This window comes from Phyllobates terribilis, unplaced genomic scaffold (genome assembly GCF_046119375.1).
Source record: "Phyllobates terribilis strain yellow unplaced genomic scaffold, ASM4611937v1 Scaffold_3__8_contigs__length_932513732, whole genome shotgun sequence".
Taxonomy (NCBI): domain Eukaryota; kingdom Metazoa; phylum Chordata; class Amphibia; order Anura; family Dendrobatidae; genus Phyllobates; species Phyllobates terribilis.
Genome location: NW_027362763.1, coordinates 841,438,985 through 841,465,997, shown reverse-complemented (window position 1 = coordinate 841,465,997; position 27,013 = coordinate 841,438,985). Strand labels below are relative to the sequence as shown.

Below are 27,013 nucleotides of genomic sequence, written 5' to 3'. Positions count from 1 at the left end.
TTGTTTGTGGGCTAACACTCTCCTCAGTCCTCAGGTTCCCGTGCCCGCCAGCCTGTCTATCAGCCGTGCCCGCCACCCTGTCTATTAGCCGTGCCCGCCAGACTGTCTATCAGCCGTGCCTGCCCATCAGCCGTGCCCGCCAGCCTGTCCATCAGCCGTGCCCGCCAGCCTATCAGCCGTACCCGTCTGTCTGTCTATCTGCCGTGCCCACCAGCCTGCCTATCGGCCGTGCCTGTCTACCCGCATCACCTGCCAGTCTACCAGCCGAGCTCATCTGCTGTGCCTGTCGGCCTCGGCCATCAGTCCTGTGGGAGTCGCCTGCTCTCACACCAGGTCGGTCCCAGAGTAGCACCAGGTTCACCTTCCCGGTCCCTCCTTGGTTCACGGAGTCGACTAAGCCACCGTGTGACCAGGGTCGGTCCGGGTAGGGACTTAGTTACGCCCCTCTGGTCCCTCCTTGTATCGCAGCACAGAGGTTCCACCACCCGGATCTGTAACAGGAGGGCTATGTGGGGTCCATTATTCTGTATGGAAAGCAATGTAGGGCCATTATTCTGTATGGAGGACTATGTGGGGCCATTATACTGTATGGATGGCTATGTGGGGCCCATTATTCTGTATGGAAAGCTATGTGGGGCCCATTATTCTGTATGGAGGACTATGTGGAGCCCATTATTCTGTATTGAGGACTATGTGGGGCCCATTATACTGTATGGAAAGCTATGTGGGGCCCATTATTCTGTATGGAGGACTATGTGGAGCCCATTATTCTGTATTGAGGACTATGTGGGGCCCATTATACTGTATACTGGTTGGCCCACAACTTTGTCCAAGTTTTTCATTTAGGCCCACTGCGTGTTTGAGTTTGACATCCCTGATAGATTAATAAATAAATTATAAATCATCCTTAGAATTCAGGCCATTCGGCTGTCTCTCATTTATCCCTCATGATAAAGCATTAAAGTTTTTTTTTCCCCACGAACAAAAGTTGATTTTAATCAATAGATCTTGGAATAATAATACGTTTCACAATTGGATGTGTTTATAGAAAATGTTCCTGTGCTGAGATAATCTTATAAATGTTCCCCTACTGTGTACTGTGTAATGGCTGTGTCTGACCGTGCAGGGACATGGTCAGATTATACCACAGCTCCTGGGCAGGGGAGGAAGCAAGAGAGTATACAGATATTACAGCATGGGGATCGCAGCTGATAGTTTTTGTGAGGTGAAACCTTTCCCTACCTGTTTTTAAACAATGTTTTACTTCAAAGAAAGAATCATTTGAGATCTCGTGCTGTAATGTCTGTATACTTTTTTACTCCCCCCAACCCCTGCCCAGGAGCTGTGGTATGATCAGACCATGTTCCGTACAGGGTCAGACACAGCCATTACACAGTACACAGCAGGGGCACATTTATAAGATTATCTCAGCACAGAAACATTTAATTTAAATACATCCAATTGTGGAACTTATTATTCCAAGATCTATGGAATAATATCAACTTTTGTTCGTGGGAAAACCCCTTTAATTGCATTACAATATCATCTGAATAAATATAGTTCATATTCTCAGGAATTAAAGGAAATTTTGTTAGGAGTTACTGATTTATTACATCAATATTTTATATTTAACAATTAATTATTTTTACAAATTGAGGGAACCACGATGAGGTCACATTTCTCCACATCGTTAGCAATTCTATTTGTTCTCTGGCAGGAGGCGCGTTACATTTTTTTTAACTAATAACTATTTTTCTCACCACCTAATTTGGTATGGCTGCTACGTAGATGACATACTTTTATCTTGGCGGGGGTCACAAAATTGATCAGTCGTTATCAAAATTCTCAATTCTTAGGTGAAACCTGTTTTACCAGGAATATTCAATAAAGAAGATATTTTTTAAGTAACATGTGCGTCATTTTTCCTCTATTTTCTTGATGTTTTGTCACTTTGTCACTCCAGCTCTATTCCCTGCCCAGCTCTGCCTCGTCCTGCTGGATTGACAGCCTCTACTGTATGCTGTGTGACCTCAAACAAAGGAGTCATCAAGAAAGCAGGGAATAGAGCTGGAGTGACAGAGGCTTCAGATCTACCATAGGTCTTCAGCTGCATTTGCATATCAATTCAAATGCTGATTTCTCAGTAACAGAAAAACAGAATGAACATGTAAAGGTATTGCTGGACTTATGTTTAAAAGAGTTACATCAACATATAAATAGTTTTAGGGGTAAAAATCCTGCTGACAGATTCCTTTTAATTACGATAATAATAATAATAATTAACAACCAAATGGAAAAAGGCACAAAAAACATTCCAATGTCAATTCTCTTTCCCTTCATACCTGATTTGATTTCAATTGGAGTGTTTGTGTCTACGTCATACTTCCCTTTGCCGGGTACAGGAACACGGAGTGGAATAACTTGTGGCACACATATAGAGCCTGCAGTCATTCTTTTTAAGAAAGGACCTGAGGAGAATAACATCAGCATTATATACATGACATAATACACATGACAGGCAAACAGGGTTACAGTGAAACAAAGTCTCATATCTCATCTAAAGGTGCAGACTAAGTTATTAATCCCCCATTACAAATTATAGGTAAAATGTACAAACTATTTGCTGTTTGAAAACAAACAAACAATGAAACAAAAACAACGTGAACCGCTCAACACAACTAATATAACTTGTGTTTTCTCCACAATCATCACAATATGTCACTAGTAATGACTGCTGCAGTCTCAGAATTATTCACCAATTGATAACAAGTGTCTTGAGTACTTAGCACCTTCAGCTGTTATAATCTGCTGCAAAAGTGACAGTAGCATCTTGCAGAGCCCCTGAGGTATATTAGCCCATTTCTCGTTTAGTTTTTATAGTAAGGTCCATACTAAACTCTGAAGGTCTCCATGCCCGAACTCCTTGACGTACATCTTTACTGACCCAAAAGTACAAGAAAAGTCAGCTACAATATGTTCAAAATCATGTAAATAAGACGCACAAGTAATGGGAATAGTTTTGAAGAGCGATGAAGCTAAACTGGAACTTTTTGGGAGTACGCGGTATGTCCAGGAGGTAGAATAAAGCACACACTGAAAAGAACACACTGCCTACAGTGAAGCATGACAGTGGCTCAGTGATGTTTACAGTAAACCATGGCAGTGGCTCAGTGATGCCTACAGTAAAGGATGTCAGTGGCACAGTGATGCCTACAGTAAAGCATGGCGATGGCTTGGTGATGCCGACAGTGAAGCATGATGGTGACTCAGTGATGCCTACAGTGAAGAATAGCGGTGGCTCAGTGATACCTACAGTGAAGCGTGATGGTGGCCCAATGATCCCTACAGTAAGGAATGGAGGTGGCTCGGTGGTGCCTTGTCAAGCATGATTGTGGCTCAGTGATGCCTACAGTGAGGAATGGTGCTGGCTTGTTGATGCCCACAGTCAAGCATGGCGGTGACTCCTTGATGTCTACAGTGAAGCATGACAGTGGCTCGGTTATGCCTAAAGTGAAGCATGGTGGTGTCTCGGTGATGCCTACAATGAAGCATGGTGGTGGGTAGGTGATGCCTTCAATGATGCATTGTGGTGGGTCGGTGAAGCCTACAGTGAAGCATGGCAATGGCTCAGTGATGCCTACAGTGAAGCAAGGTGGGGGCTTGGTGATGCCTACAGTGAAGCATGGTGGTGGGTCGGTGAGTTCTACAGTGAAGCATGGCAGTGGTTCAGTGATGCCTACAGTAAAACATGGCTGTGGCTCGGTGATGCCTACAGTGAAGCATAGTGATGGCTTGGTAATGCCTTAAGTGAAGCATGGTGGTGGCTTGGTGATTCTCTGTGGCTGCTTTTTTCCCTCTGGCACTGGAAACCTGCACCATGTGGAGGGCACACTAGATTCAAACAGGTATCAGGAAATACTTGGAGAAAATATCATGACATATGAGGAAGCTGAAGCATCAACTAGACCTGTCAACAGGACAATGATAACAAGCATACCTCACCATCCATCATGGCTTAATTTCAGAAGAGTCCTGGGAGATTCTGGAGTGGCAATCAGTTGTCTTACTTGGAACCCATAGAAAATATTTGGTGGAATTTGATGAAGGTAGTTGCATCATACAATCTCAAGAATATTAGTGAACTGGAGGCCATTGTCCAGGAGGAATACAATAAGATTCTTCAGGAGCACTACCAGAAGCTGGTGTCTGACTATGTAGCACATTTTCAGACGATCATAATAACCAAAGGTGCGATACTGAATACTACAGTAGAGCCATGGAAACCCAAGCCATAAAGCTCTCGGCACAGTTTTTGTGCTGATGTTAAAGGGGGACTGTGAGACCAGGCGGTCACGTAGCCGCAGGTATGGGATATGCACACTACTGGCCACATTTCGGGTAGACATAAGCAGCAGAACATCCTCACAGTAAGAGCAATGAGCACTGTGAGGATTCACAAGCCTGCCGTTCACATAGATTTAGTAACCATAGAGTGACTACAAACTTTTGTGATAAACTTGGACAACCCCTTAAATGCCAGAAGAAGTTTGGACTCTGCAATTATGGGGTCAGCAGAGCGTTGGCGATGTTTATCTACTATGCTCCTCAGCACTTGGTGACCCCGATCTGTGATTTTACGTAGTCTCCACTTTTCAATGATGCTGATCACAGCTGATCTTGGAAGTGAGGGAAGGAAGAAACTTCACAAGCTGACTAGTAGTCACAATGGAGACGTCCTATTACAGGGCCTCGCTGGGATCAGTGAGCTCTTTACCACCAGCCATGCTGTTACAAATGTTAGTACAGGCAGACTGTGGGGTGAGGGGCCGGATGTTTTACATTGGGGCAATGAGACAGAATTCATGTGTGGACATATTACTGGTGCAACCTGCGTGGCCAAACAGGGACCCAAGAGCTAAGGGGCCATTTATATCTCCAAAACAGGTGCAATTTTGCATTTTTAGGGAACCCCTGCTGTGTACTGTGTAATGGCTGTGTCTGACTGTGCAGAGCTGCTGCAGTTCATGGTCTGATCATATCACAGCTATTACACAGTACACAGCAGGGGCACATTTATAAGATTATCTCAGCACAGGAGCATTTTATTTAAACACATCCAATTGTGGAAGTTATTATTATTCCAAGATTTATTGATTAAAATGTACTTTGTTAGTAGCAAGTCCCCTTTTAATGCGGGATATACACGCCACTTTTGCCAGGACACATCATGGGGCCACAGATCACTCTGCATTGGAGTGCAATGCAGGAAGGTGACACTTTTTGCTGACTTGCTTGTGGGGTGGTGAGACCCTAGAGGCCACATACGGCCCTATACCCCGGTATTACGCTGCGATCTCAGGCCGGATGTTTCCAGCAGTCATCGTCCAGTACATCTGAGCCTGTGCACCAGGGAGAAGGAACAAACCTCACACAGCTCTGTGCCATAAACCCCAGGGAGGAGATCTAACATGAGAGACGACATTATCGGCCGATAATTGTCTGGATCTGCCTTATCCATTACATCGTTATGTCCGGCTATAGGTGACCTATATAGCCATTATAACCCCCATACCCGATCTACCCTCCCCCCCTTACCGGTCTCACACCACCGCGCTGCTCACTTGTCGCTCGGCGTCTCCCAGATCCCGTTACTACAGACGCTTCTCCCGGAGGAGCCTGAACCTCGCCAGGACCGAGCCCAGTGATTGGCACATTTCCGTTGCCTTAGTAACCAAAGATGCGAAACATTTCCCCGCCCTGCATTCACAGAACGGAAAAACGTAGGAAAGAGCTATGGCCTCCGTCCGCCATCTTTAATAAGGGCAGAGGGTTTTCGTGCGTAATACAAAGATAATTATATAGGAATACGGCTTTGTAGTAAAAGTTCACGAGAAAACTATCTGTTTTACCCTTTAGATAGAATTAGGTTATAAAATGTTACTAATTGCCCATAAACAAAATGTCCGGCGGGGAACTAGGCTTGTTATGCGCAGGCGCAGCAAACTAGTGAGCGTTCGGAAGCTCTGAGAGCATTCAGCGGCGAGGAATTATCCCGGAGGAGACCGGGGAGATGGCGGAGGTGAAAGTGAAGCAGGAGGGCGGAGAGGCGGCTGAGATAGAGAACAGGTGCTGTACTCTTCAGTGACATGCTGTACTCCTTACTGACTCGCCGCACTGCTAACTGACACGCCGCACTGCTAACTGACGCGCCGCACTCCTTACTGACGCGCCGCACTGCTAACTGACGCGCCGCACTGCTAACTGACGCGCCCCACTCCTTACTGACGCGCCGCACTGCTAACTGACGCGCCGCACTGCTAACTGACACGCCGCACTGCTAACTGACGCGCCGCACTGCTAACTGACGCGCCGCACTCCTTACTGACGCTCCTTACTGCCTCGCCGCGCTGCTAACTGACGCGCCGCACTCCTTACTGCCTCGCCGCGCTGCTAACTGACGCGCCGCACTCCTTACTGACGCTCCTTACTGCCTCGCCGCGCTGCTAACTGACGCGCCGCACTCCTTACTGACGCGCCGCACTCCTTACTGACGCGCCGCGCTGCTAACTGACGCGCCGCGCTGCTAACTGACGCGCCGCGCTGCTAACTGACGCGCCGCGCTGCTAACTGACGCGCCGCGCTCGTTGGTGACGCGCCGCACTGCTAACTGACGCGCTGCACTGCTAACTGACGCGCCGCACTCGTTGGTGACACACAGCGCTCCTTACTGACGCGCCGCACTCGTTGGTGACACTCAGCGCTCCTTACTGACGCGCCGCACTCGTTGGTGACACTCAGCGCTCCTTACTGACGCGCCGCACTCGTTGGTGACACTCAGCGCTCCTTACTGACGCGCCGCACTCGTTGGTGACACTCAGCGCTCCTTACTGACGCGCCGCACTCGTTGGTGACACTCAGCGCTCCTTACTGACGCGCTGCACTCGTTGGTGACACTCAGCGCTCCTTACTGACGCGCCGCACTCGCTGGTGACGTGACATGACACATGGCCCTCCTTACTGACGCGCCCCTTTCCTTGGTGACTCCCCGCACTAGTTGGTGACACACAGCACTTCTTACTGACACACCGCATTAGTTGGTGACGTGACACACAGCACTTCTTACTGACGCGCCGCATTAGTTGGTGACGTGACACACCGCACTCCTTACTGACACTCTGCATTATTTGGTGACGTGACGCGCCGCATTAGTTGGTGACGTGACACACCGCACTCTTTACTGACACGTCGCATTAGTTGGTGACGTGACACACCGCACTCCTTACTGACACTCTGCATTATTTGGTGACGTGACGCGTCGCATTAGTTGGTGATGTGCCGCGCCCCATTAGTTGGTGACGTGACACACCGCACTCTTTACTGACACGTCGCATTAGTTGGTGACGTGACACACCACACTCCCACTGATCGTACACTCGTCCCTACAGGTAAGTGCATCGTCCCTACAGGTAAGTGCAGACACAACAGTCAGCGCCACTTACCTCCCGATGCATAAGTGATGGACAATCCCTTTAAACACACCACAAGTGATCAGTGCTGTGCTTCTATGGTTGTACAGGATCTGATGTATCTGAGAACTTACTTTGTTCTATTAATCTATATTTCAGGATTATTGAGCTCTGTCAGCAGTTCCCTCATGGAATCACCGATCAAGTTATCCAAAATGAGATGCCTCATATTGAAGCCAAGCAGAGGGCTATGGCCATTAACCGTTTGCTGTCTGTTGTAAGTATTATAAGTTTGTCTTCACAAAGTGCAATGTGCAGCTAAAAATAGTGCCATCACGCTTAGCTGAGTGGTTTGGCATTGACTGCAGCTAAAAGTGCTATTAATGTTAGTGGGTCTATGAGCCAATTTCACTATACAATCTGCATGAATTATGAAATGGATCTCTTAAACCTGATAAGGCTGTTGTACTTGCTTTAAACAAATTTATAGAGGAACGGATGTGAAATTCTTTCTAACAAATTAAAGCATTTAATGATGCCACAACATATTAATTCAGCTAATAATCCATGTGTTCACCTAGAGATGTGCTGGTTTAGGCAGCGCCTGTCGCTTTTTGCACAGTGGAAAGTTTGGCAGATTTCTAATGTCCTTGGTTGTTTTCTGTCAGTGAAAGATAACATTAGGTTAAGTGCGCACGTAGCAGCAATGCTGCAGTTAATTCCAGCACTAGCCATGCGGATGAGATCTGATTCAATCTGATCCAGATGCTGCAGAACTTGTCTGCTCAGGACTTGATCTTTCGTGAGGATTTTTGCAAATCTGTTGTGGATTTTCACTGTGGAAATTGTCCCCCTTTCAATGTACAGGGGTGAAATACAATTCATCTTGCTGCAGATTTGTGTAGTAAAGAAACGTCAGATTTTTGGCAATGAGAAGTGCACATGTGGCTGCTACTTTCAGCTGTATGGATCCTTGCCTGCCTGTCCTGAGAAAATCTACATAGGACAACCGAACAATATTTTAAGATCTGTTCATTAGTCTTATCTGTTTTAAAGGGGGCCTGTCACCCCCAAAGTAGTCTCATCCCCTGCTGCTGTGTACCTAGTGGCTGCTGCACACAAGAAAGGAATGAAAAAGCCCCTGCACACAGACACTGTCTCTCCTCTCCGCCCCAGGAGTGTCAGTGCGCGCAGGGCTAAGGATTGAGATCAGACAGTTGTCAATCACCATGAAGATAGATCTGTAGAATGCTGATTGAGGGGACAGAACAGTGCACCAAGCTCTTTTTCCACGCCAAAGGTGTGCTGAAGCCCCCACATTTATACATCTAATAAAGCAATTTATATAAAAATAAATTACTAAAATGTATAGCACAAGAGGGATTTCTAAGTCCCTTAGATAGACATTAATATAAGGAACTTATTCCCTATAAAAACACACTTGTACTGTAGATTTTAATAATTTCTTAATAGCTCAGTTTAAGTCTTTGGGGTGACAGACTCTTTTTTTTTTTTATTTATATTGACCTGTTAATCTTTTAGGGTCAGTTGGATCTGCTTAGAAGTGGCACTGGCCTTTTGTACAGGCTGAAGGACATGCAAACTGCTAGGTGAGAATTATTGATGGTAAAGTTTAGAAAATATCTTGCGTGAAAAAAATTACTTTAGAATAAAAATATGCTGCAGTTTTAATGTTGGCCACTAGATGTCAGTCCTAACTGCAACATCACATAGATTGAATTTAAAGGGGTTGTTCCATCTGAGACTTTTGACATATATCGATAACACCCATAAAAAATAAAGTTCCTTCTTCTTACTGTCACAATGGAAAAACCTCTTTTAAACTTTCAAAAAGTTCTTCTGCATATCTCAAGGCGATGTGCAAGGCAGCAAGTCCTTATGGTTCCATATGCCTTCCCTAGAAGCAATGTGTTTAGGAATGAATACCTCTGTAATGCAGCATATATGGTGCACCTTGAGCCCATGCATTTCTATAGGTGTTTGAGGTTTTTTTTTTCAAGGTGGTTATTCCTTTAATTATGTCATAAAAGTTGTGGAATTCTGGAAATCACAAGATGGATAGACATGTTAATGATATGCAAATGATAAAAAAATGGAAATATTTTCAAAATATCTCAGTTTGTTCAGTATTGAGTATGAGCGCCACATGCAGAAATCACCACACTTACAAGCCTTGGCTGCTATCAATGAGGTTATTAATGGTTGTCTTCTGAATGTTCTGCCACAATGAATGCACTTGGGCAAATCATCAAGATCCGCTGCTTGCAGCTCCCTTTGCAATTGCCGATCACTGATGTCCCATATGTACGAGATGGAAGACAAGTCCAGGGATGCTGCAGGCCATAATAGCATGTTTAGACCATGTAGACTGCTCACAGTAACATTATTAATATGAGGCCTTGCTTGTTAAAAAATAGCTCCTGGGACACTGGAGAAATGGGCATACCACTGGTTACTCAACCAAATCAATGTAACGCTGAGCTGTTAGTGTACCTGGGCAACACCATGAAGAGGTCTTCACAAGGGAATGTCACACTGATTGTTCTCCTGGGGTTATGGTGGACTGGCACAATGTATGGTAGTCGGACCCCTCTAGTCTCCATTTCAGGTCGGCATCACATTGATTTTGTCTTGGAATCACTGGTAGTCATTTCTCCAGTGTCCCAGGAGCCATTTTTTTAACGTAACAACGCCAAGCCGCATGTTTCTCGTCCTACTGTGAGCAGCCTGTGTGGCTAAAATATGCTACCATGGCCTGCTGCATCTCCTGACTTGTCTCCCATTGAGCACACCTGGGACGCCATCGGTCGGCAATTGCAAAGCTGCCAGCAGCGGATCTTGATGATTTGCGTATCCAAGTGCATTCAGCGTGGCAAAACAGTTTTCAGACAGCCATTGATAAACTGCTTGATGGCAGCAAAGGTGTGTAAGTGCGGGGATTTCTGCATGCTCAATACTGAATAAATTGAGAGGTTTAGAAAACTTTGTTTCCATTTTCCATCATTTGCATTTGATGAACATGTCTATCCATCCTGAAATTTTCATAATTTCATGACTTTTCCTTTTTGGTGTTTGTCATTTCACTGTTGAGGTGTATGTCATTTAAACAAATTACCTTCTTAATGTTTTTTCCCCTCTCACTTTCTGGTATGTAGCAAAATGAAAGGTTCTGATAACCAGGAAAAGTTAGTCTATCAGATTATTGAAGATGCCGGCAATAAAGGTATGTGTCACTGTGACCATTCTGCTCTTGGCCATGTTGTTACTTTGTTCAATTCTTTTCAGTGTACATTGCAAAAAGACAATGTCATTAACTTTCTTTGTGGTATATTGTGCGTAACCTTCAGAAGTGGTAAGCACAGCTAATTTTCTAGCATTAGGACAAACATGAATATGTAATACAGATGTGAATGTGAATAACATCATGTACGTTTATTGGGAGTGTTTTTTATAGAATGAATAATTATCTGTAATACAGATATATGAATGAGCCCTCAGGATGGCTTTGATGAAGATATTATTTTACACTAGGATTAGTCAGTGACTTTTTGTTGTATGACTTCCAATTCAGTTGCGTCTGCAGAGCTCAGGAGCGCAGTGTGCTACATGCATGTTCCTGCGGAAATATCCGCTAGAAAAAGAGCTTGTGGAGCCTAATAGTCAAGTTAAAGGGGTTATCCAACCTATAACATTGAAGGGCTATCCCTAGAATAGGACATCAGTAGTAGACTGATGAATGGACCAATGCTGCAATATCTTTATGATCCCTACTAAACTTACTGACCAGCCTGCAAGGCGATGTAAACAATAAAGGAGCTGCAGTGTTCATATGAGCGTAAAGGCACAATAAGTTAGCTGATCGTGGGGTTAATGTAATATTCCACCACCAGTCCATTATGGGTGACCGGTCCAAATTACTGTTGCTTCGATGAAGTTTGGCTCATCTGATGAGTAATATAATGACTAACTAACAAAGAAGTGAAAAGTACTTTACTGACCCAAAGTGACATTTTCAGTGTCAGTCGGTAGATATCTATCTTCTGTCTAAATTGCTGTCCTCTTCCTGTTGTCAAGGTTAATCTACCTGAAGCCATAGAGACGCCGAGACGGATTACTGAAAGTGGAGTTTGGGCCTTTGTGCCCTCCTGACTGTCACAATGCTCACAGGCACAACATTAAAGAAGCCGTCCACTACTAGGACACCCCTTCTCATTCCCCATGTTTGGCCTTGTTAAAATAAAAAAGTTTATACTCTTATACTCGCCTCCCATTGCTGCGCTGTTCCGGTGGTGTCGGCACTCATGTTCCCAGTGCTGGCGTCACTGTCCCCGCCTTTTGACATATGAGTAATTAACAGGCAATGAGCGGCTGGCCACAGCTCTCACATTCCCTTGATTACTTATACGTCTGAAGGTGGCGACAGTAATGCCAGCGCTGATTGTGCGGATGGCTCACCTGTCATAACCTCATGTGGGCCCCATGAATGCGAGTACAGACACCACTGGAACATCGCTAGCACGGGAGGTAAGTATAGGTGTTTTTATTTTATTGGGGCCAAACATGGGGAATGAAAAGGGGTTGTCCTAGTAGTGGACAACCCCTTTAAGTCCGGTTCAGTTTGGTGTAGGCAGACCATTGGACAGTGGCCGGTGCGGGTGCCTGTTGGGAAGTAAAGGAAATTCCAGCACCTATAGAGCTGGCAGAATGCTGATAAGTTGGAAGCATCCTCAAAAGGGGCGTATGGAATGTTTTAGAACATGACAATCAAGTTTAGGGTTAAAGGAGAAGTACACAAAATATAGTTGTCACCAGATTTCACTAGTGCCAACTGCATACATTAGTATTCAGAACATAGACCTGATAAGACTAATGTATTTTTTTTATCCATGTCATAATGGCCAATTATTATTATTATTAGTTTGCCTGTATTTTATATCTCCAGCTAGAGCTGATCCCATAAAATGCTGATATATTAATTCGGCATTATCAAAGTAAGCACACCAGCTTGGTTAGGTTTAACACATCTACTTAATAATGTTTTAAGATATTTCAATTCGTATCCAGATCCTAAAATGTTCCTGAATTTCCTAGGAATATGGAGCAGAGATATACGATATAAAAGTAATCTTCCACTTACCGAGATCAACAAAATCCTGAAGAACATGGAAAGCAAGAAGCTCATTAAAGCTGTCAAGTCAGTAGCGGTAAGAAGTGAATGTTTGTACTTTAACTTCCAACATATATTATACATATTGACTATCTTTGAGAAGATCACTCTTCGAGAAATTTACTCTTCAGTGCCATTTTGGTTGGTAGTCCCAAAGAGGTTTATCGATGTATTGATGTCATTCATAGTAAAATAAAGATTAAAATAACGTGGTTGTATACATATACACACCTTTTAAACTACTTTGCTGAAGTACCCTTTGAATTTATGACTGCTTTTAGTCTTTTTGGGTAGGAGCCTATCAGCGTGGAACATCTAGAATTGGCAATCTTTGCCCACTCTTCCTTGCAGTAGCACTCCAAATCTGTCAGATTGCGAGGACATCTCCTGTGTACAGCGCCCTCTTCACAATGATCCCACATGGAGATCCCTTTGCTGTGTTGTAGGCTGTTTACGGACCATGGCTTTTGCTGTAAAATGTAACTAAGAAAATGTCAGGAAAATCCTACTAGAACAGCTAAACTTTATATGGGGTTAATCACTGTAAATGATGACAGCCATGTACTGACTATACAATTCAGCATAAGTTTAAATCTGATTGGCTAATTCTGAAAACAACCACATCCCCAATTAAAAGAGGGTGCTCACATGTATGCAACCACATCAATATAGTTTTGTTATTTTTATTCTCCCCCTCAAAATGATTATAGTTTGCTTGATGGATTTGTACAGATTATGGTTGATATTACAGGTGGAAAAAGTTCTGAAATGATTCTGCTTGATGTGATTTTTTTTATTTTTTTTTTTACATGACAAAAGCCTGACACTTTATCAGGACTTCGTAGACTTTTATATCCACTGTAGACGTGGGTAAAACAAAAAATGGCCGCAGTAACTTAATGTTAAACCATTACATACAGTTTGCAAAACATCTTTTTTTTTTTTTTTTTAACACCATCTAAGATTCCTTTTAAAAAGAACTTAACAATATACAGCGGGTGAAATAGGCATTGAACACGTTACCAATTTTCTAAGTAAATATGTTTCTAAAGGTGTCACTTGCCATCTGGTCCTCCTTGTTTCCACCATCGCGTTCCACATCTCCAACCTTTTGACTATAGGCCAGGACTTCTGGTCACGTCCAAGCTTCAGAGATTACTACATGTCAGAAAGTTGTGTCGTCAAGATTGCTGGATGTGGCGGGAAGTCTTGGAGATGCAATGCGCGACACGTCAGAAAGACCGGACAGCGAGCAGCGGAGAGGGTGCAGAAGTGAATATTAGTATTTTTTTTAACCAATGCTCACATCTTCGCCCACCGCTTCCATCTAGTCCTCTTCCTTCTGTTGTTGGCCGCCCCGCATTTCTTTTCACTATAGGCCAGGACTTCTGGACACATCTACGCCGGAGCTCAGTGCAAGTCATGAGGTTGCAATGACGACACGATCTTATGGTCCCGCAGTGCGCTGCGGCACGCACTCTGCCGGAAGTCCTGTCCTACGGAGATGCAGCACTTGACCGTGTAAAGAAGAGGTCCGGAAGGCGATCGGGAAGATTAGCTGTGAGGTAAAGGTTTTGTTTTTTTTTCTGACCATACGACGTGTACAACCGGAGGCCGTACGTAAGTTGGATGTTCGTAAGTTGGGAACTGCCTCTATTTTTAACGAGGATAAAGACAACACCCAATTGTCAATGTATTGCTAAATATTCAAAAGGAATAACAGAGGAACTGCAGGACACAAAGTTTCATTTCATACAGAACAGACAGCAGAAATAACAGATATATATTAAGGTATCAAAATTAAGATGTTTGGATGATCAAGGATGATCTTTTACATTGTCATTTAATTGTGTTCTTGCTCTTCTTCAGGCTTCCAAAAAGAAGGTGTACATGCTGTATAATGTACAACCTGACCGCTCAGTGACTGGCGGGGCGTGGTATAGTGATCAAGACTTTGAATCCGAATTTGTAGAAGTATTAAATCAACAATGTTTTAAATTCTTGCAAACTAAGGTGATTCTCTTTTAATAATGAGGAGTGAATATGTGTTGTATGTCGTTTTTTAGCTGTCCAATATGTAGCCTTTATTTTATGTGATAAAAGGACAGGTGACAAACCTGTAGTGGTTCTTGCTGCCACTGCTGACTGACAAGGTCCTATGCATTACAAAAAGAGAGCGGCCATGCAGATTTCTCTCTACCTCTCTGCTCCTATATACTAATGGTATGTTTTTCAAGTAATACCAACTAACCCCCACTTTCATTTATGACCTTGTTTACTTAACCTTTGACTATCCAGCATCTGTTTCAGCCTTAATCAGCTGATCAAGATGAGCACAGACCACTCCCCTCTGGTTCACAGCTGAATCAATTCTGTTACATATATATTGTGGGCTAGGAGTCTGTTAGACTTTAGTCTGTGTCCATCACCTTAAGTGTGTCAATTGCTTAAGTTTGAGAAATATGAATTAATCCTGAATTGAACCTGAATCCCTACAATCACTTCCACCTCCTACCCACAATCTATCCCAAACTCTGGTAACCCTTCTAACCTTATATCCGTCCGCCCAGCCCCCCGCTTCCCTAGTCCCTCTAACAGGAGCTCTATGGAACGCTCGCTCTAACAAACTTTCCTACATTCATGATCTCTTCATCACTAACAAGCTTTCTTTCCTCGGCATCACTGAAACCTGCCTTACCCCCTCTGACACGGCCTCTCCTGCTGCACTTTCGTAATGTGGATTCCACCTTTCCCACACCCCCAGCCCCATCGGCAAGCATGGTGGAGGAATAGGTTTCCTCCTATCAGATAACTGCTCCTTCACCCAAATCCCACTGCCGCCCTCCATTACTCTCCCCTTTTTTGAAGTGCACTGCGTGCGCATTTACTCCCCCTGCAACCTCCAACTGGCTGTCATTTACCGCCCCCCAGGATCAACCACCACCTTGTTTGACCCCTTCACCCCCTGGCTACTTCATTTCCTCTCCGGTGACATCCCCACTGTCCTCATGGGTGACTTCAACATCCCCATTGACACTTCCCTCCCAGCTGTCTCTAAGCTTCTATCCCTCACTTCCTCCTTCGGCTTTATAACTCAGTGGTCTTCTGCAGCCACCCACAAAGATGACCACACACTGGACCTCATCTTCACCCGCCTCTGTTCCCTATCTAACCTCTCTAACTCAACTCTCCCTCTCTGACCACAACCTATTTACATTCTCTACACTATCCTCTCCAGGGCAACAATCCCCACTCCACAAACTTGCACACTCTCTCAGAAATCTCAAACACCTTGACCTACACTCACTCTCTGAATCCCTTCTCCCTCTTACAAATTAAAGTTCCTTACACGATGCAGATGCTGGTGCCACTTTATATAACACCAACAGCTGCAGCTCTCAATTCGGTCGCCCCCTCACACATACCAAAGCTCGCACAATCAACAGACAGCCCTGGCACACCAGCCTAACTAAAGAACTGTGACGAGCCTCCAGGGTTGCTGAGCGTAGATGGAAAAGGTCCCACTCCAATGAGCACTTCATTGCATTCAAACAGTCCCTCACTACCTTCAAGTCCACACTCACTGCAGCAAAACACACATACTTCTCATCTCTCATATCCTCCGTCTCACAACCCCAAACAACTATTCAACACCTTCAATTCTCTCCTCCGTCCCCCAGAGCCTCCTCCCTCTCCTCTTATTTCAGCTGAAGACTTTGTCTCATTCTTCAAACAGAAGATTTACACCATCAGACAAAGCTTTGTCCCAAAGTCCCCACAACCCCTCCCCACACCTACTCAATCCTCCTTTTACACCATTACGGAAGATCAACTTTCCTCTTTACTCTCCAAATCACACCTGACCACCGGTGAACTTGACCCAATCCCATCCCACCTCATCCCAAACCTTACCATTATCTTCATCCCAACCCTAGCTCACCTTTTCAACCTGTCATTAACAACTGGCGTCTTCCCCTCATGCTTCAAACATACCTCGATCACACCCATCCTCAAAAAGCCCTCCCTTGACCCATCCTCTCTGACTAGCTATCGCCCCATATCACTTCTCCGCTATGCTTCAAAACTACTGGAACAACACGTCCATTCTGAACTGTCCTCCCACCTCTCCTCCTGCTCCCTCTTTGACCGCTTACATTCAGGCTTCCGACCGCACCATTCTGCTGAAACTGCACTGACTGAAGTCACCAATGACCTACTAACCGCCAAATCCCAGCGTCGCTTCTCTGTCCTCCTCCTCCTGGACCTGTCATCTGCCTTCGACACAGTGGACCATTCCCTCTTACTCCAGACTTTCTCATCTCTCGGCATCACAGACTTGGCCCTATCCTGGAGCTCCTAATACCTAACAGACCGGACATTCAGTGTCTCCCACTCACACACCACCTCCTCATCTCACCCCCTATCTGTCGGTGTCCCCCAAGGTTCAGTTCTAGGACCCCCTACTCTTCTCCATCTATACCTTAGGCCTGGGACAGCTCAAAGTCTCATGGCTTTCATTATCACCTCTGTGCCGACAACACACAGATCTACCTCTCTCCTCCCTACTAACCAAAATCCCACAATGTCTGTCTGCTCTTTAATCCTTCTTCTCTGCTGGATTTCTAAAACTTAACATGGACAAAACAGAATTCATCATCTTTCCACCATCTCATTCAAACCCCCCCCCCCCCAACTGACCTATCTATCAATGTCAACGGCTGTTCACTCTCCCCAGTCCCTCGAGCTCTCTGTCTTGGGGTAACCCTGGACTCTGAACTCTCCTTCAAACCACATATCCAAGCCCTTTCTACTTCCTGCCGACTCCAACTTAAAAATATCTCCTGGATCCGCACATTCCTCAACCATGAATCTGCAAAAACACTAGTGCACGCCCTCATCATCTCCCGCCTCGACTACTGCAACCTCCTGCTCTGTGGCCTCCCTTCCAACACTCTCGCACCCCTCCAATCTATCCTAAACTCTGCTGCCCGACTAATCCACCTGTCCCCCGCTATTCCCCAGCCTCTCCTCTCTGTCAATCTCTTCACTGGCTCCCCATTGCTCAGAGACTCCAGTTAAAAACCCTAACCACGGCATACAAAGCCATCCACAACCTGTCTCCTCCATAAATCTGTGATCTAGTCTCCCGGTACATACCCGCACGCAACCTCCGATCCTCACAAGATCTCCTTCTCTACTCCCCTCTTATCTCCTCCTCCCACAATCACATACAAGATTTCTCTTGTGCATCCCCCCTACTCTGGAACTCTCTACCCCAACACATCAGACTCTCGCCGACCGTGAAAACCTTCAAAGGGAACCTGAAGACCCACCTCCTTCCGACAAGCCTACAACCTGCATTAACCATCGCTCCACCATACCGCTCCATGACCAGCCCTACCCTCACCAGCTGTATCCTCACCCATCCCTTGTAGATTGTGAGCCCTCGCGGGCAGGGTCCTTCCTCCTCCTGTACCAGTCGCCATCACGTTTTGTTCAAGATTATTGTAATTGTTTTTTGCTATATATATACCCTTTTCACATATAAAGTGCCATGGAATAAATGGCGCTATAATAATAAAATAATAATATACAGACATCAGCTTTTCTACAAAAGTGTATGTGCCATGGTGCTCTGCCTGAGGGGTTTGGGGGAGGTGTTTTCAAATAAAAAAAAGTGCAAGTAATGAATAAAAAACAACAACAAGTAATAGGATTATCAAAGTCTTCATGCAAGGCTAAATACAATAAAAAGCCACAGAATCCCTTTAATATGCATTAGGCCTTTAAGTCTTATTGTTATAATACAATATACATTAATAAGGCTAAATTAATAATCTACAGGATGCTATGATCACTTCTTTTTTTTTTTACTTTTAGTATTTGTGTTTGATCTGAACATGAAAACTTGTTCTTCTTTGCTTGTAACAGGCAGAAGCGGCCAGAGACAGTAAGCAGAACCCCATGATCCAAAGGAACAGCTCATTTGCCTCCTCACATGAAGTTTGGAAGTATATCTGTGAACTTGGCATTAGCAAGGTAAGAATCACAATTATGGCTGAGTTCACATGTCCACTTGTCCAGCAATCGTCAGTTTCAAACTGATCTTGTAAGAAGAAGAAAATGGTGGCTATTTAACTGATCTGTTTTCCATAGACTTCAATGATAAAGAAGTCTATGCATGAAACAAAAAAAATTTCTTAGCCAGACCAAAAACGTTTTTCTGCACAATTTTTTTTGTCCTCCTAAAAAATCGAATTGGTGCTGCATCAGTTTGCACGCATCAGTTTTTCATCAGATTGAAACTGATTTAGTTTTTTTTTTTTTTCTGGTTTACTGGATCTGTTTCAAACTGTCACTGGACAAGTGAAATTAGTCTTAGGGTGCTTTAATATGGCGTTGTCCTCGTCTGGCATACCTCCGAAATCCCCCGCAAAACGGGGTCCTGATGCATGCGCCTATAGGGCCAATAGACTGTAATGGTGACGGCAGAGGGAAAGTCGACTGCTGGGAGCTGATATTAGTAGCCGGGGAAGGGACCATTATCCAAAAAATGTTGCCTGGCTATTAATCACAGCCAACATCTGTTTGCTTAGTCTTTACTGGCTAGATTACAGGGGGACCCCAGAAAAAAATTGACGTGGGGTCCCCCTATAAAATCTAACCAGCAAAGGCTAGGCAGACAGCTGTGAACTGATATTAATAGCAAGGGAAGGGGCCATGGATACTAGACCCCCTCCAAGGCTAATAATATCAGCTCTCAGCTGCCCCAGAACTGGCGCATCCATGAGATGCACCAAATCTGGCGCTTAGCCTCCGCTCTTCCCACTGCCCTGGTGCGGTGGCAAGTGGGGTAATAGGGTTGAGGTTCATGTCAGCCTTGTATTGGCATCTGACATGAAGCCCAGGTTAGTAATGGAGGGCGTTTATAAGACGTGGCCAGCATAAAGTCTTTTATTTTAAAATAAAAAAACACTGTATACTCCTCTAACGCCCAACACCCAATGCCCTCGTCTCCTGTAAGAAACCAAAAATAAAAAAACATATCCCTCACCTGTTCGCCGTGATGATTTAATCCAGTGTCCCACGATGATCCGGGTCACTTCTACAGCAGCCACATCAGCAATCACTTCGGCTGCAGCTTTGATGTTAGGTGGTATAGATGTTGCTACTCGCAACCGATTTTTTGCGTCGGTCTGGAGCGCAGTCAACTCTTTGCAATGGATTTAGAAAAGAAGACGCTGGGGGCACACATATCACAGGAGGCGCTGGGGGCACACATGTCAAAGGAGGGGCTGGGTGCACACACGTCACAGAAGACATCTTAGAGGTGTAAGGTGCCTCCAGGGTCTTCGTGTCCAGCCCCCTGCTCAATGCAGGATTCACTAAACCATCTCAGACAGATGTCTGTCCAGCCTCTGTTTGAAGACGTCCATTGAAGGAGAACTCGCCACCTCTCGTGGCTGCCTGTTGCACTCTGATCACCCTCGCACCCTCGCTGGCGAAAAGTTTTTTTCTAATATCTAATCTGTATCTTCTCCTTTTCAGTTTCATTCTATTGCTTCTCGTGCTTCCATGTGCAAATGAGAATAAGGATGATCCCTCTACACTGTGACAGCCCTTCAGATATTTGCAGACCGCTATTAAAGGGAGATATTCTCAGGCTGGCTGTTCCTTACACTTGTGTATGATGTAATGAGACACACGGGAGAGGTGCGGGGTCAGAAGCAGATTCTGTTACATGGAATTGCAAGGGTTATAAAAATAATAGCAGCGCACTGACCATCTCATCTTCAGAGTGTATGACGGCAGAAAGAATACAATTTTTTTTTTATCTCCCCCTGAGTACCCCTTTGAGTCTTCTCTTAGCCTTCTTTTTTTTGCAAGCTAAACATTCCCAGATCCTTTAACCATTCCTCATAGGACATAGTTTGCAGTCCGCTCACCATCCTGGTAGCTCTTCTCTGAACTTGCTCCAGTTTTTCGATGTCTTTTTTTAACCACTTTACAGCCTGTGGCATATTAGTACGCACCAGGCTGTCACCCCCTGTTCAGCGCATGTTAAATGCCGCTGTCAATCTCTGACAGCGGTATTTAACATCACCGCTCCGGAATCGCGACATTAGCCCTGCCCATCGGTGACCCCGTCACGTGATCGCGGGTCACTGATGCGTGGGCATGACATCCCTGGGTCTGCAGCAGACCTCAGTGGTTGTCATAAGCTGATCGCTATGAGCGCCACCTAGTGGTCGGCGCTCATAGCACAGGAGCATCTCTGCTACATGGAGGTGATCTGCTCTTCACCTCTATGTAGCAGAGGCAATCAGACAGTTGCTGCTTCTAGTCTCCTATGGAGACTATAGAAGCAAGCAAAAAGTGAAAAAAAAAGTTTTTAAAAATATTTAAAAAATTAAAAAAATATAAAAGTTTAAATCATCCCTTTTTTGCCCCATTCAAAATAAAATAATAAAAAAAAAACCCCACATACACATATTTGGTACCGTCGCGTTCAGAATCGCCCGATCTATCAATATAAAAAAAGAATTAATCCGATCGGTAAATGGCGTAACGAGAAAAAAATTCCAAACGCCAGAATTACGTTTTTTGGTCGCCGCAAATTGCAATAAAATGCAATAACGGGCGATCAAAACATCGGATCTACCCCAAAATGGAATCAATAAAAACTTCAGCTCGGCACGCAAAAAATAAGCCCTCACCCGGCCCCAGATCCCGAAAAATGGAGACGCTACGGGTCTTGGAAAATAACGCCATTCTTTTTTTTTTTTTCTTTTTTTTTTTTTATAGCAAACTTTGGAATTTTTTTTCACCACTTAAATAAAAAAGAACCTATACATTTTTCGTGTTTACAAACTCGTAATGACATGGAGAATAATAATGGCAGGTCAGTTTTAGCATTCAGTGAACGTGGTAAAAATTTTTTAAAAAAAAACTTCTGTGGTTTTGCACTTTTTTTGCAATTTCACCGCATTTGGAATTTTTTTCCCGTTTTCCCGTACACTATATGGTAAAACCAGTAATGTCGTTCAAAAGTACAACTCATCCCACAAAAAATAAGCCCTCACACGGTAATATTGACCAAAAAATAAAAACGCTATGGCTCTGGGAACAAGGGGAGCAAAAAATGAAAATGCAAAAACTGAAAATCCCAGGGTTGCGAAGAAGTTAAAATATAGTGCCCAGAACTGGACACAATATTCCAGAGGAGGTCTTACCAAGGAGGTGTAGAGGGGGATAATTACGTCACGTGATCTAGACTCTATGCTTCTCTTAATACATCACAGAACTGTAATTGCCTTTTTTGTTGCTTCATCACTCTGTTGACTCACGTGCAGTCTGTGATCTATTAGTATACCATTTTTCACACGTGCTGTTGCTTAGTTCCATTCCTCCCATTCTGTAGATGTCATTTTTGTTTTTCTTGCCCAGATATAGAATCTTGCATTTCTCCCTGTTAAATACCATTGTATTAGTCGCTGTCCATTGTTCAAACTTATCTAGATCCTTCTGAATCCTTTCTCTGTCTTCTCTAGTGTTAAGGCCCCGTCACACTTAGCGACGCTGCAACGATCCCGACAACGATACGACCTGTCAGGGATCGTTGCTGCGTTGCTATGTGGTCGCTGGTGAGCTGTCAAACAGGCAGGCTCACCAACGATCAGGGGAGCAGCGACATCGTGGAAAGAATCTTTCCACGATGTCCTGCTCCTGGTTACCAGCCTGCTGAAGCAGGAGCAGGCTGGTAACCATGATAAACATCGGGTTACTAGGGGCACACGCGCACCTAGTAACCCGCTGTTTATCATGGTTACCACTCTGCTACAGTGAGCGGGAGGTTACCGCTCACTTTAGCAGGCTCGTAACCATGATAAACAGCGGGTTACTAAGTGCGCGTGTGCCCCTAGTAACCCGATGTTTATCATGGTTACCAGCCTGATCGCTGGTCCCGCTGGTCACACACAGCGATGTGTGCTGACCAGCGGGAGGGCAACGACCAAAAAAAGGTCCAGGACATTCTGCAGCGATCACCGACCTCACAGCAGGGGCCTGATCTCTGCAAAGTGTCACACATAGCGACATCGCTGGTGAGGTTGCTGTTGCGTCACCAAAACCGTGACACAGCAGCGATCTCGCTAGCGATCTCGCTATGTGAGACTTGGGCTTTAGCTATCCCTCCTAGCTTTGCATCGGCTGCATATTTGATTAGTTTACCTTCAGTTCCCTAATCTAGAGCATTTATCAAAATGTTGAACACCAGTGGGGCCAGGACAGAGCCTTGTGGTACCCCACTTGAAACACACTTCCAATTTGATGTGCAACCAATTACCACTCTGAGTTCATGGGGGCATACACATCCCAGGAGGGGCTGGGGCTTGTCTTAGGCCACATACATTACAGGAGATGCTGGGGCTGTTGATGGGGTCTTTGTTGGTGGGACGGGAGTTCAAAACGTGCTTACTCTGCCCACAAAGTATGTCCTCACACTGGCACTGGCCAGTGTGAGGACGTAATCCTATATTGCATGGGCTGCAGTGTTCGTGCTTGCGCTGCGAGAAATAATTAAAGGGCTCGCTGCTGGCATCTTGCTGGCCCGGGCACTCCGATCCCTGGGAATCTGCCCCGGAGCCAGAGGAAAGGACGTAAACAGCCCGCAGGCTCCTCACCCATGGTTCACACAGATTAATAAACATTTACTGATCGGTGATTAATACCCAGGCAGATGGCAGTAAACAATGCACCCTGAACGATCTGTAGTAGATTACTCAGTGCAAATAGGCTGCCACTGTTCTCGCCAGTTCGAGTCCTGTTTACACAGAAAGATTATGCGCTGCTGAGATCGAGGATCTTTTGCGCTGTAGAAAAGATCACTTTTACCCGTTCGCGTGATCAGCAGTCTGTTTTAACTGAAAAATTGTGAAACCATTGTTTTTAAGAACGCTCATTCACAAAAATCTTTCAGGGTAACTTAAACCATCAATAACGGTGGACAACCCCTTTAACTTTCCTCACACACGTGGCTTATGGTGAATGCAGAGTTATATCTGCTAAGGGTAAATGAAGTTCCCTGTAGTCCTGCAGGGCAGATATTTGATCTGCACCAAACTGATCTCCATCATGAATTCATATTACGTAGTTTCATAGATCCTGTTTTACATGAGATCAGCTTGTGTTTTTTATTCTTATGAGTAAATTGTCTGTTTGTGTTAGGTTGAACTATCAATGGAAGACATAGAAACTATCTTGAACACATTAATTTATGACGGGAAAGTGGAGATGACCATAATTGCTGCTAAGGAGGGAACGGTGGGCAGTGTGGATGGACAGATGAAGCTTTACAGAGCAGTGAACCCAATCATCCAGCCGGCAGGCTTAGTACGTACTCCGTGCGGTTTGTGCCCGGTAAGTGAACATCACCAGATTATGTTTAATGTCAACCTCCTTTTTGTCTCCATTCGTTTTAATTTGTTCACTATTGTTTTTTTCCTTTACGACTACAAAGAGCCATAACTTTTTTTTCCCCATAGACCCCAATAAGAAACAATAAATAGAAAGGTAAAAGTGACTGAACATTAGCTGTGACATAACGAATCCAATTCATGCAAAAAAATGTAAACCTAATATAATATGCCTTTCTTTCTGATTGACAGTTGTAGATTATTTTTCACACTTTATTTGACATGCATTTGCACTTTATTGTTGAACTATAATGTTGTACATGTCGTCATAGTTATAACATTAGATATACATTTTTTTTTTTACTTGAGTTGGATTTATTAGTTCACCGATACTGTTGATTAATCTATACTTTTCTTTTGATTCTTACTGTGTTTACAGTGGGTATATTAGTGTACTATATTGCATATTTACGCTGGAGTAGCATCCATACTCCATATGATTTGGTGTGTATATATATATATATATATATATATATATATATATATATATATATATTTCTAGGTTTTAATTATGGAATGTCAATTTGGTTAGTTAATAATATTTTCTATATTGGTGTACATTGTCTTATGTATTGTCTTTTTTTTTTGAGTATTATCTTCAATACTTTTGTAGCACCCCGACTTACACTTAGTACAGATATTGGCAGTTCTTCTTTTATTGTGGATCTACATTGTGCAGTAAAAATTATCTGACAACATGATTCTCCATGTCTGAACAATTATGGCCGATACCAAACAATTGTAGTTTTTCTTTAATTTTTATTGCCGAAAAAATAAAAACTGGGAAAACTTCTCTATTTATCAATAGAGCTGAATGAGTGCTTCTGTTTTATGTGGTGAGATTTTCACTGTTATTTTGGGGTACGTATGACATTTTCATAGTTTTTTTTTTTTTTAAGGGAGGTGCAGCAACAATTCTGGCATCTAGATTTTTTTTTCTCTTTATGGCATTTATAGTTCAGATTAATTTTATATTTTGATAGATCAGCCTTTTATAAATGTGGCGATACCAAAAATGTTTATTTTTTTTCCAGGCAGTTCATGGATGGGACAGAATTATCTTAGAGACAGATGCTCCTTAAAACCACTGTAGGGATTTACACTCACTGTTTATAGTTCACGTGTCTAGACTAACTGAGTAATAAATACTTACTGTAATGGTGGCATATTGGTAGAGACAGGGAACTGACGAGGTGATGCAGACTTTGCAATTGTGGTCTGAGAGGACCACTCTAACATATAAATGCAAATCCGTGTTGTAACCCGCACTGATTACCAGAACAAGTTAGTGTCCTCTGTTCTCTTCTGGCCGGGGCGAGTTGGATGGTAGCCTTGCTGCTTCATTCAATTCCACCACACTGACTTAAGCCCCCCACACACATTAATGTTGGCCGAATCCACTGATGTTAACTGGTTGGGTTGATAGTCTAATGTGTAGGGGAGTCCTGGAAAAATTTTTGTGAGGATATCGGTCCGGCAATCCAATTTTGGTTGATATTGTCTCCAGATGATGAGCAGTTGTTGGTCGTAGAGAACACAGGAGCGCTCCCGTGTATGGGTGTACCGGCCAAGATCGTTGCCGGTCAAATAATCTGCCACAACAGCCATCTAATGTGGATAGTGACCTTTTAAAGCTGAGGGCAGCACATGGCTATCTTCTTTTTCATAGACTTTCTTCTACTTTTCGGTATACGCTTTAGGATTTTTCCTATTGGCAAGCATTCAACTTCTCCGAGTCTTGTGGCCAGTGGAGAACGTGAGATATGAGTCCCCTATCACCTATCCAGTGAATACATGATGACTTTTTTAGGCTGGAATACACCTTTAAATAAAATTGATAAAAACATCCTCTCGAGCTATTTTAATTAAAATATTTTATTTTTTTTCCCCATTTAGGTGTTTCATGATTGTCATGAAGGTGGTGAAATATCACCATCTAATTGTATATACATGACAGAGTGGCTGGAATATTAATGAAGCCTATTTATGAAAATCTAGCTGTATTCTGCAAGGTGGAAGGATCGACACTGACTGGAGCACTGGACTGGACAGACTCTGCTAAATATATTTATTTTAATATTTTATTATATTTGGTATTTGCTGAGGCCTTTATCCTCATAATTTTTCATTACAAGGGGCAATGCGATTTTATTTGTCATTCCATTCTTCATTAGTACTCTGATTGTAAGAATGAAGCACAGGAAGAAAATATCCCAAAATATTCCTTAAATCTTATTTGCAAAGAGGATACACGTCATTCCTTGTTAAATAAGTGTTAATAAATTGACATTATATGTTCACGCTGCCTCTTAAGTCTCCTTATTTAGGCTCTAAGTACATGGTAAGACCTATTTACTGTCATTCTAGAGTTACCGGTCATATTCTTTTAGTTTGAGGTTTTCTCTTGGATCAAACTCTACAGTCAAAAGCTATTTAAGAGGCTGTCAAGTTCGGGACAGGACACACGGGGCCACTTCTTGCACACAGACCGTGACATTCGGATGTGTGCTTGTTTAGACAGGTCTACCCGTATTCTATGCATACAGAACATAGAATATTATAGTTATCGGCAGCACGTCTTCTGTTTACACAGGACGATGTGCTGCCAAGAAAAACGATTTTATTGATGACATAAAGAATCAAATCATCTGAAGAACAAGCGTTTTTTCCTCTTGCCAGGTGCTTGAAAGCCTGTTTAGCAAATCTGATAGGAAACATTTCTTTATTATCGTCCTGCCTTAATGGGCCCTTAGGTTCTGTTCACACTACGGAATCGCCATGTAGTGCAGACACAGGCTCCTGTGTACAATTCAGTTGCATCAGAGCTTAATAAATATAATTGGTTGTCAAAGTTTAAAACAGCCAAATATATATTTTTTTCTTCC

At 43.8% G+C, this 27,013-nt stretch overlaps 2 protein-coding genes across 5 annotated transcripts in view; one reads left to right on the top strand and one right to left on the bottom strand.

The window, feature by feature from the left end:
• DZANK1 (double zinc ribbon and ankyrin repeat domains 1) overlaps window positions 1-5,766 on the bottom strand; it is a 72,314-nt gene extending 66,548 nt beyond the window's left edge. For 2 of the 4 annotated variants that reach the window (XM_073672478.1, XM_073672479.1), the window contains exons 1-2: window positions 5,596-5,765; window positions 2,343-2,468 (exon numbers count right to left, since the gene is read on the bottom strand). In XM_073672478.1, coding sequence (XP_073528579.1) covers window positions 2,343-2,451 — 109 coding nt within the window. In that variant the 5' untranslated portion in view covers window positions 2,452-2,468; window positions 5,596-5,765. Of the gene's footprint in view, window positions 1-2,342; window positions 2,469-5,595 lie in introns of all 4 variants that reach the window. The other 2 variants (XM_073672476.1, XM_073672477.1) reach the window with 2 other exon arrangements.
• Window positions 5,767-5,968: 202 nt separating this feature from the next.
• On the top strand, window positions 5,969-26,428 carry POLR3F (RNA polymerase III subunit F). The gene is made up of 9 exons (XM_073672480.1): window positions 5,969-6,126; window positions 7,626-7,743; window positions 9,009-9,076; window positions 10,643-10,710; window positions 12,579-12,691; window positions 14,524-14,667; window positions 18,586-18,693; window positions 23,881-24,072; window positions 26,025-26,428. The coding sequence occupies exons 1-9, from the start codon at window positions 6,071-6,073 to the stop codon at window positions 26,100-26,102; spliced, it is 945 nt and encodes a 314-aa protein (XP_073528581.1). The 5' UTR covers window positions 5,969-6,070; the 3' UTR covers window positions 26,103-26,428.
• The last annotated feature ends 585 nt before the right edge of the window (window positions 26,429-27,013 follow it).

Excerpts from the sequence above, each read along its gene's own strand:
- POLR3F (XM_073672480.1), top strand. The coding sequence starts at position 6,071 with ATGGCGGAGGTGAAAGTGAAGCAGGAGGGCGGAGAGGCGGCTGAGATA. Across the intron at positions 9,077-10,642 it reads AAGGACATGCAAACTGCTAG|CAAAATGAAAGGTTCTGATA; the intron begins GTGAGAATTATT and ends TCTGGTATGTAG. Across the intron at positions 10,711-12,578 it reads TGAAGATGCCGGCAATAAAG|GAATATGGAGCAGAGATATA; the intron begins GTATGTGTCACT and ends TGAATTTCCTAG.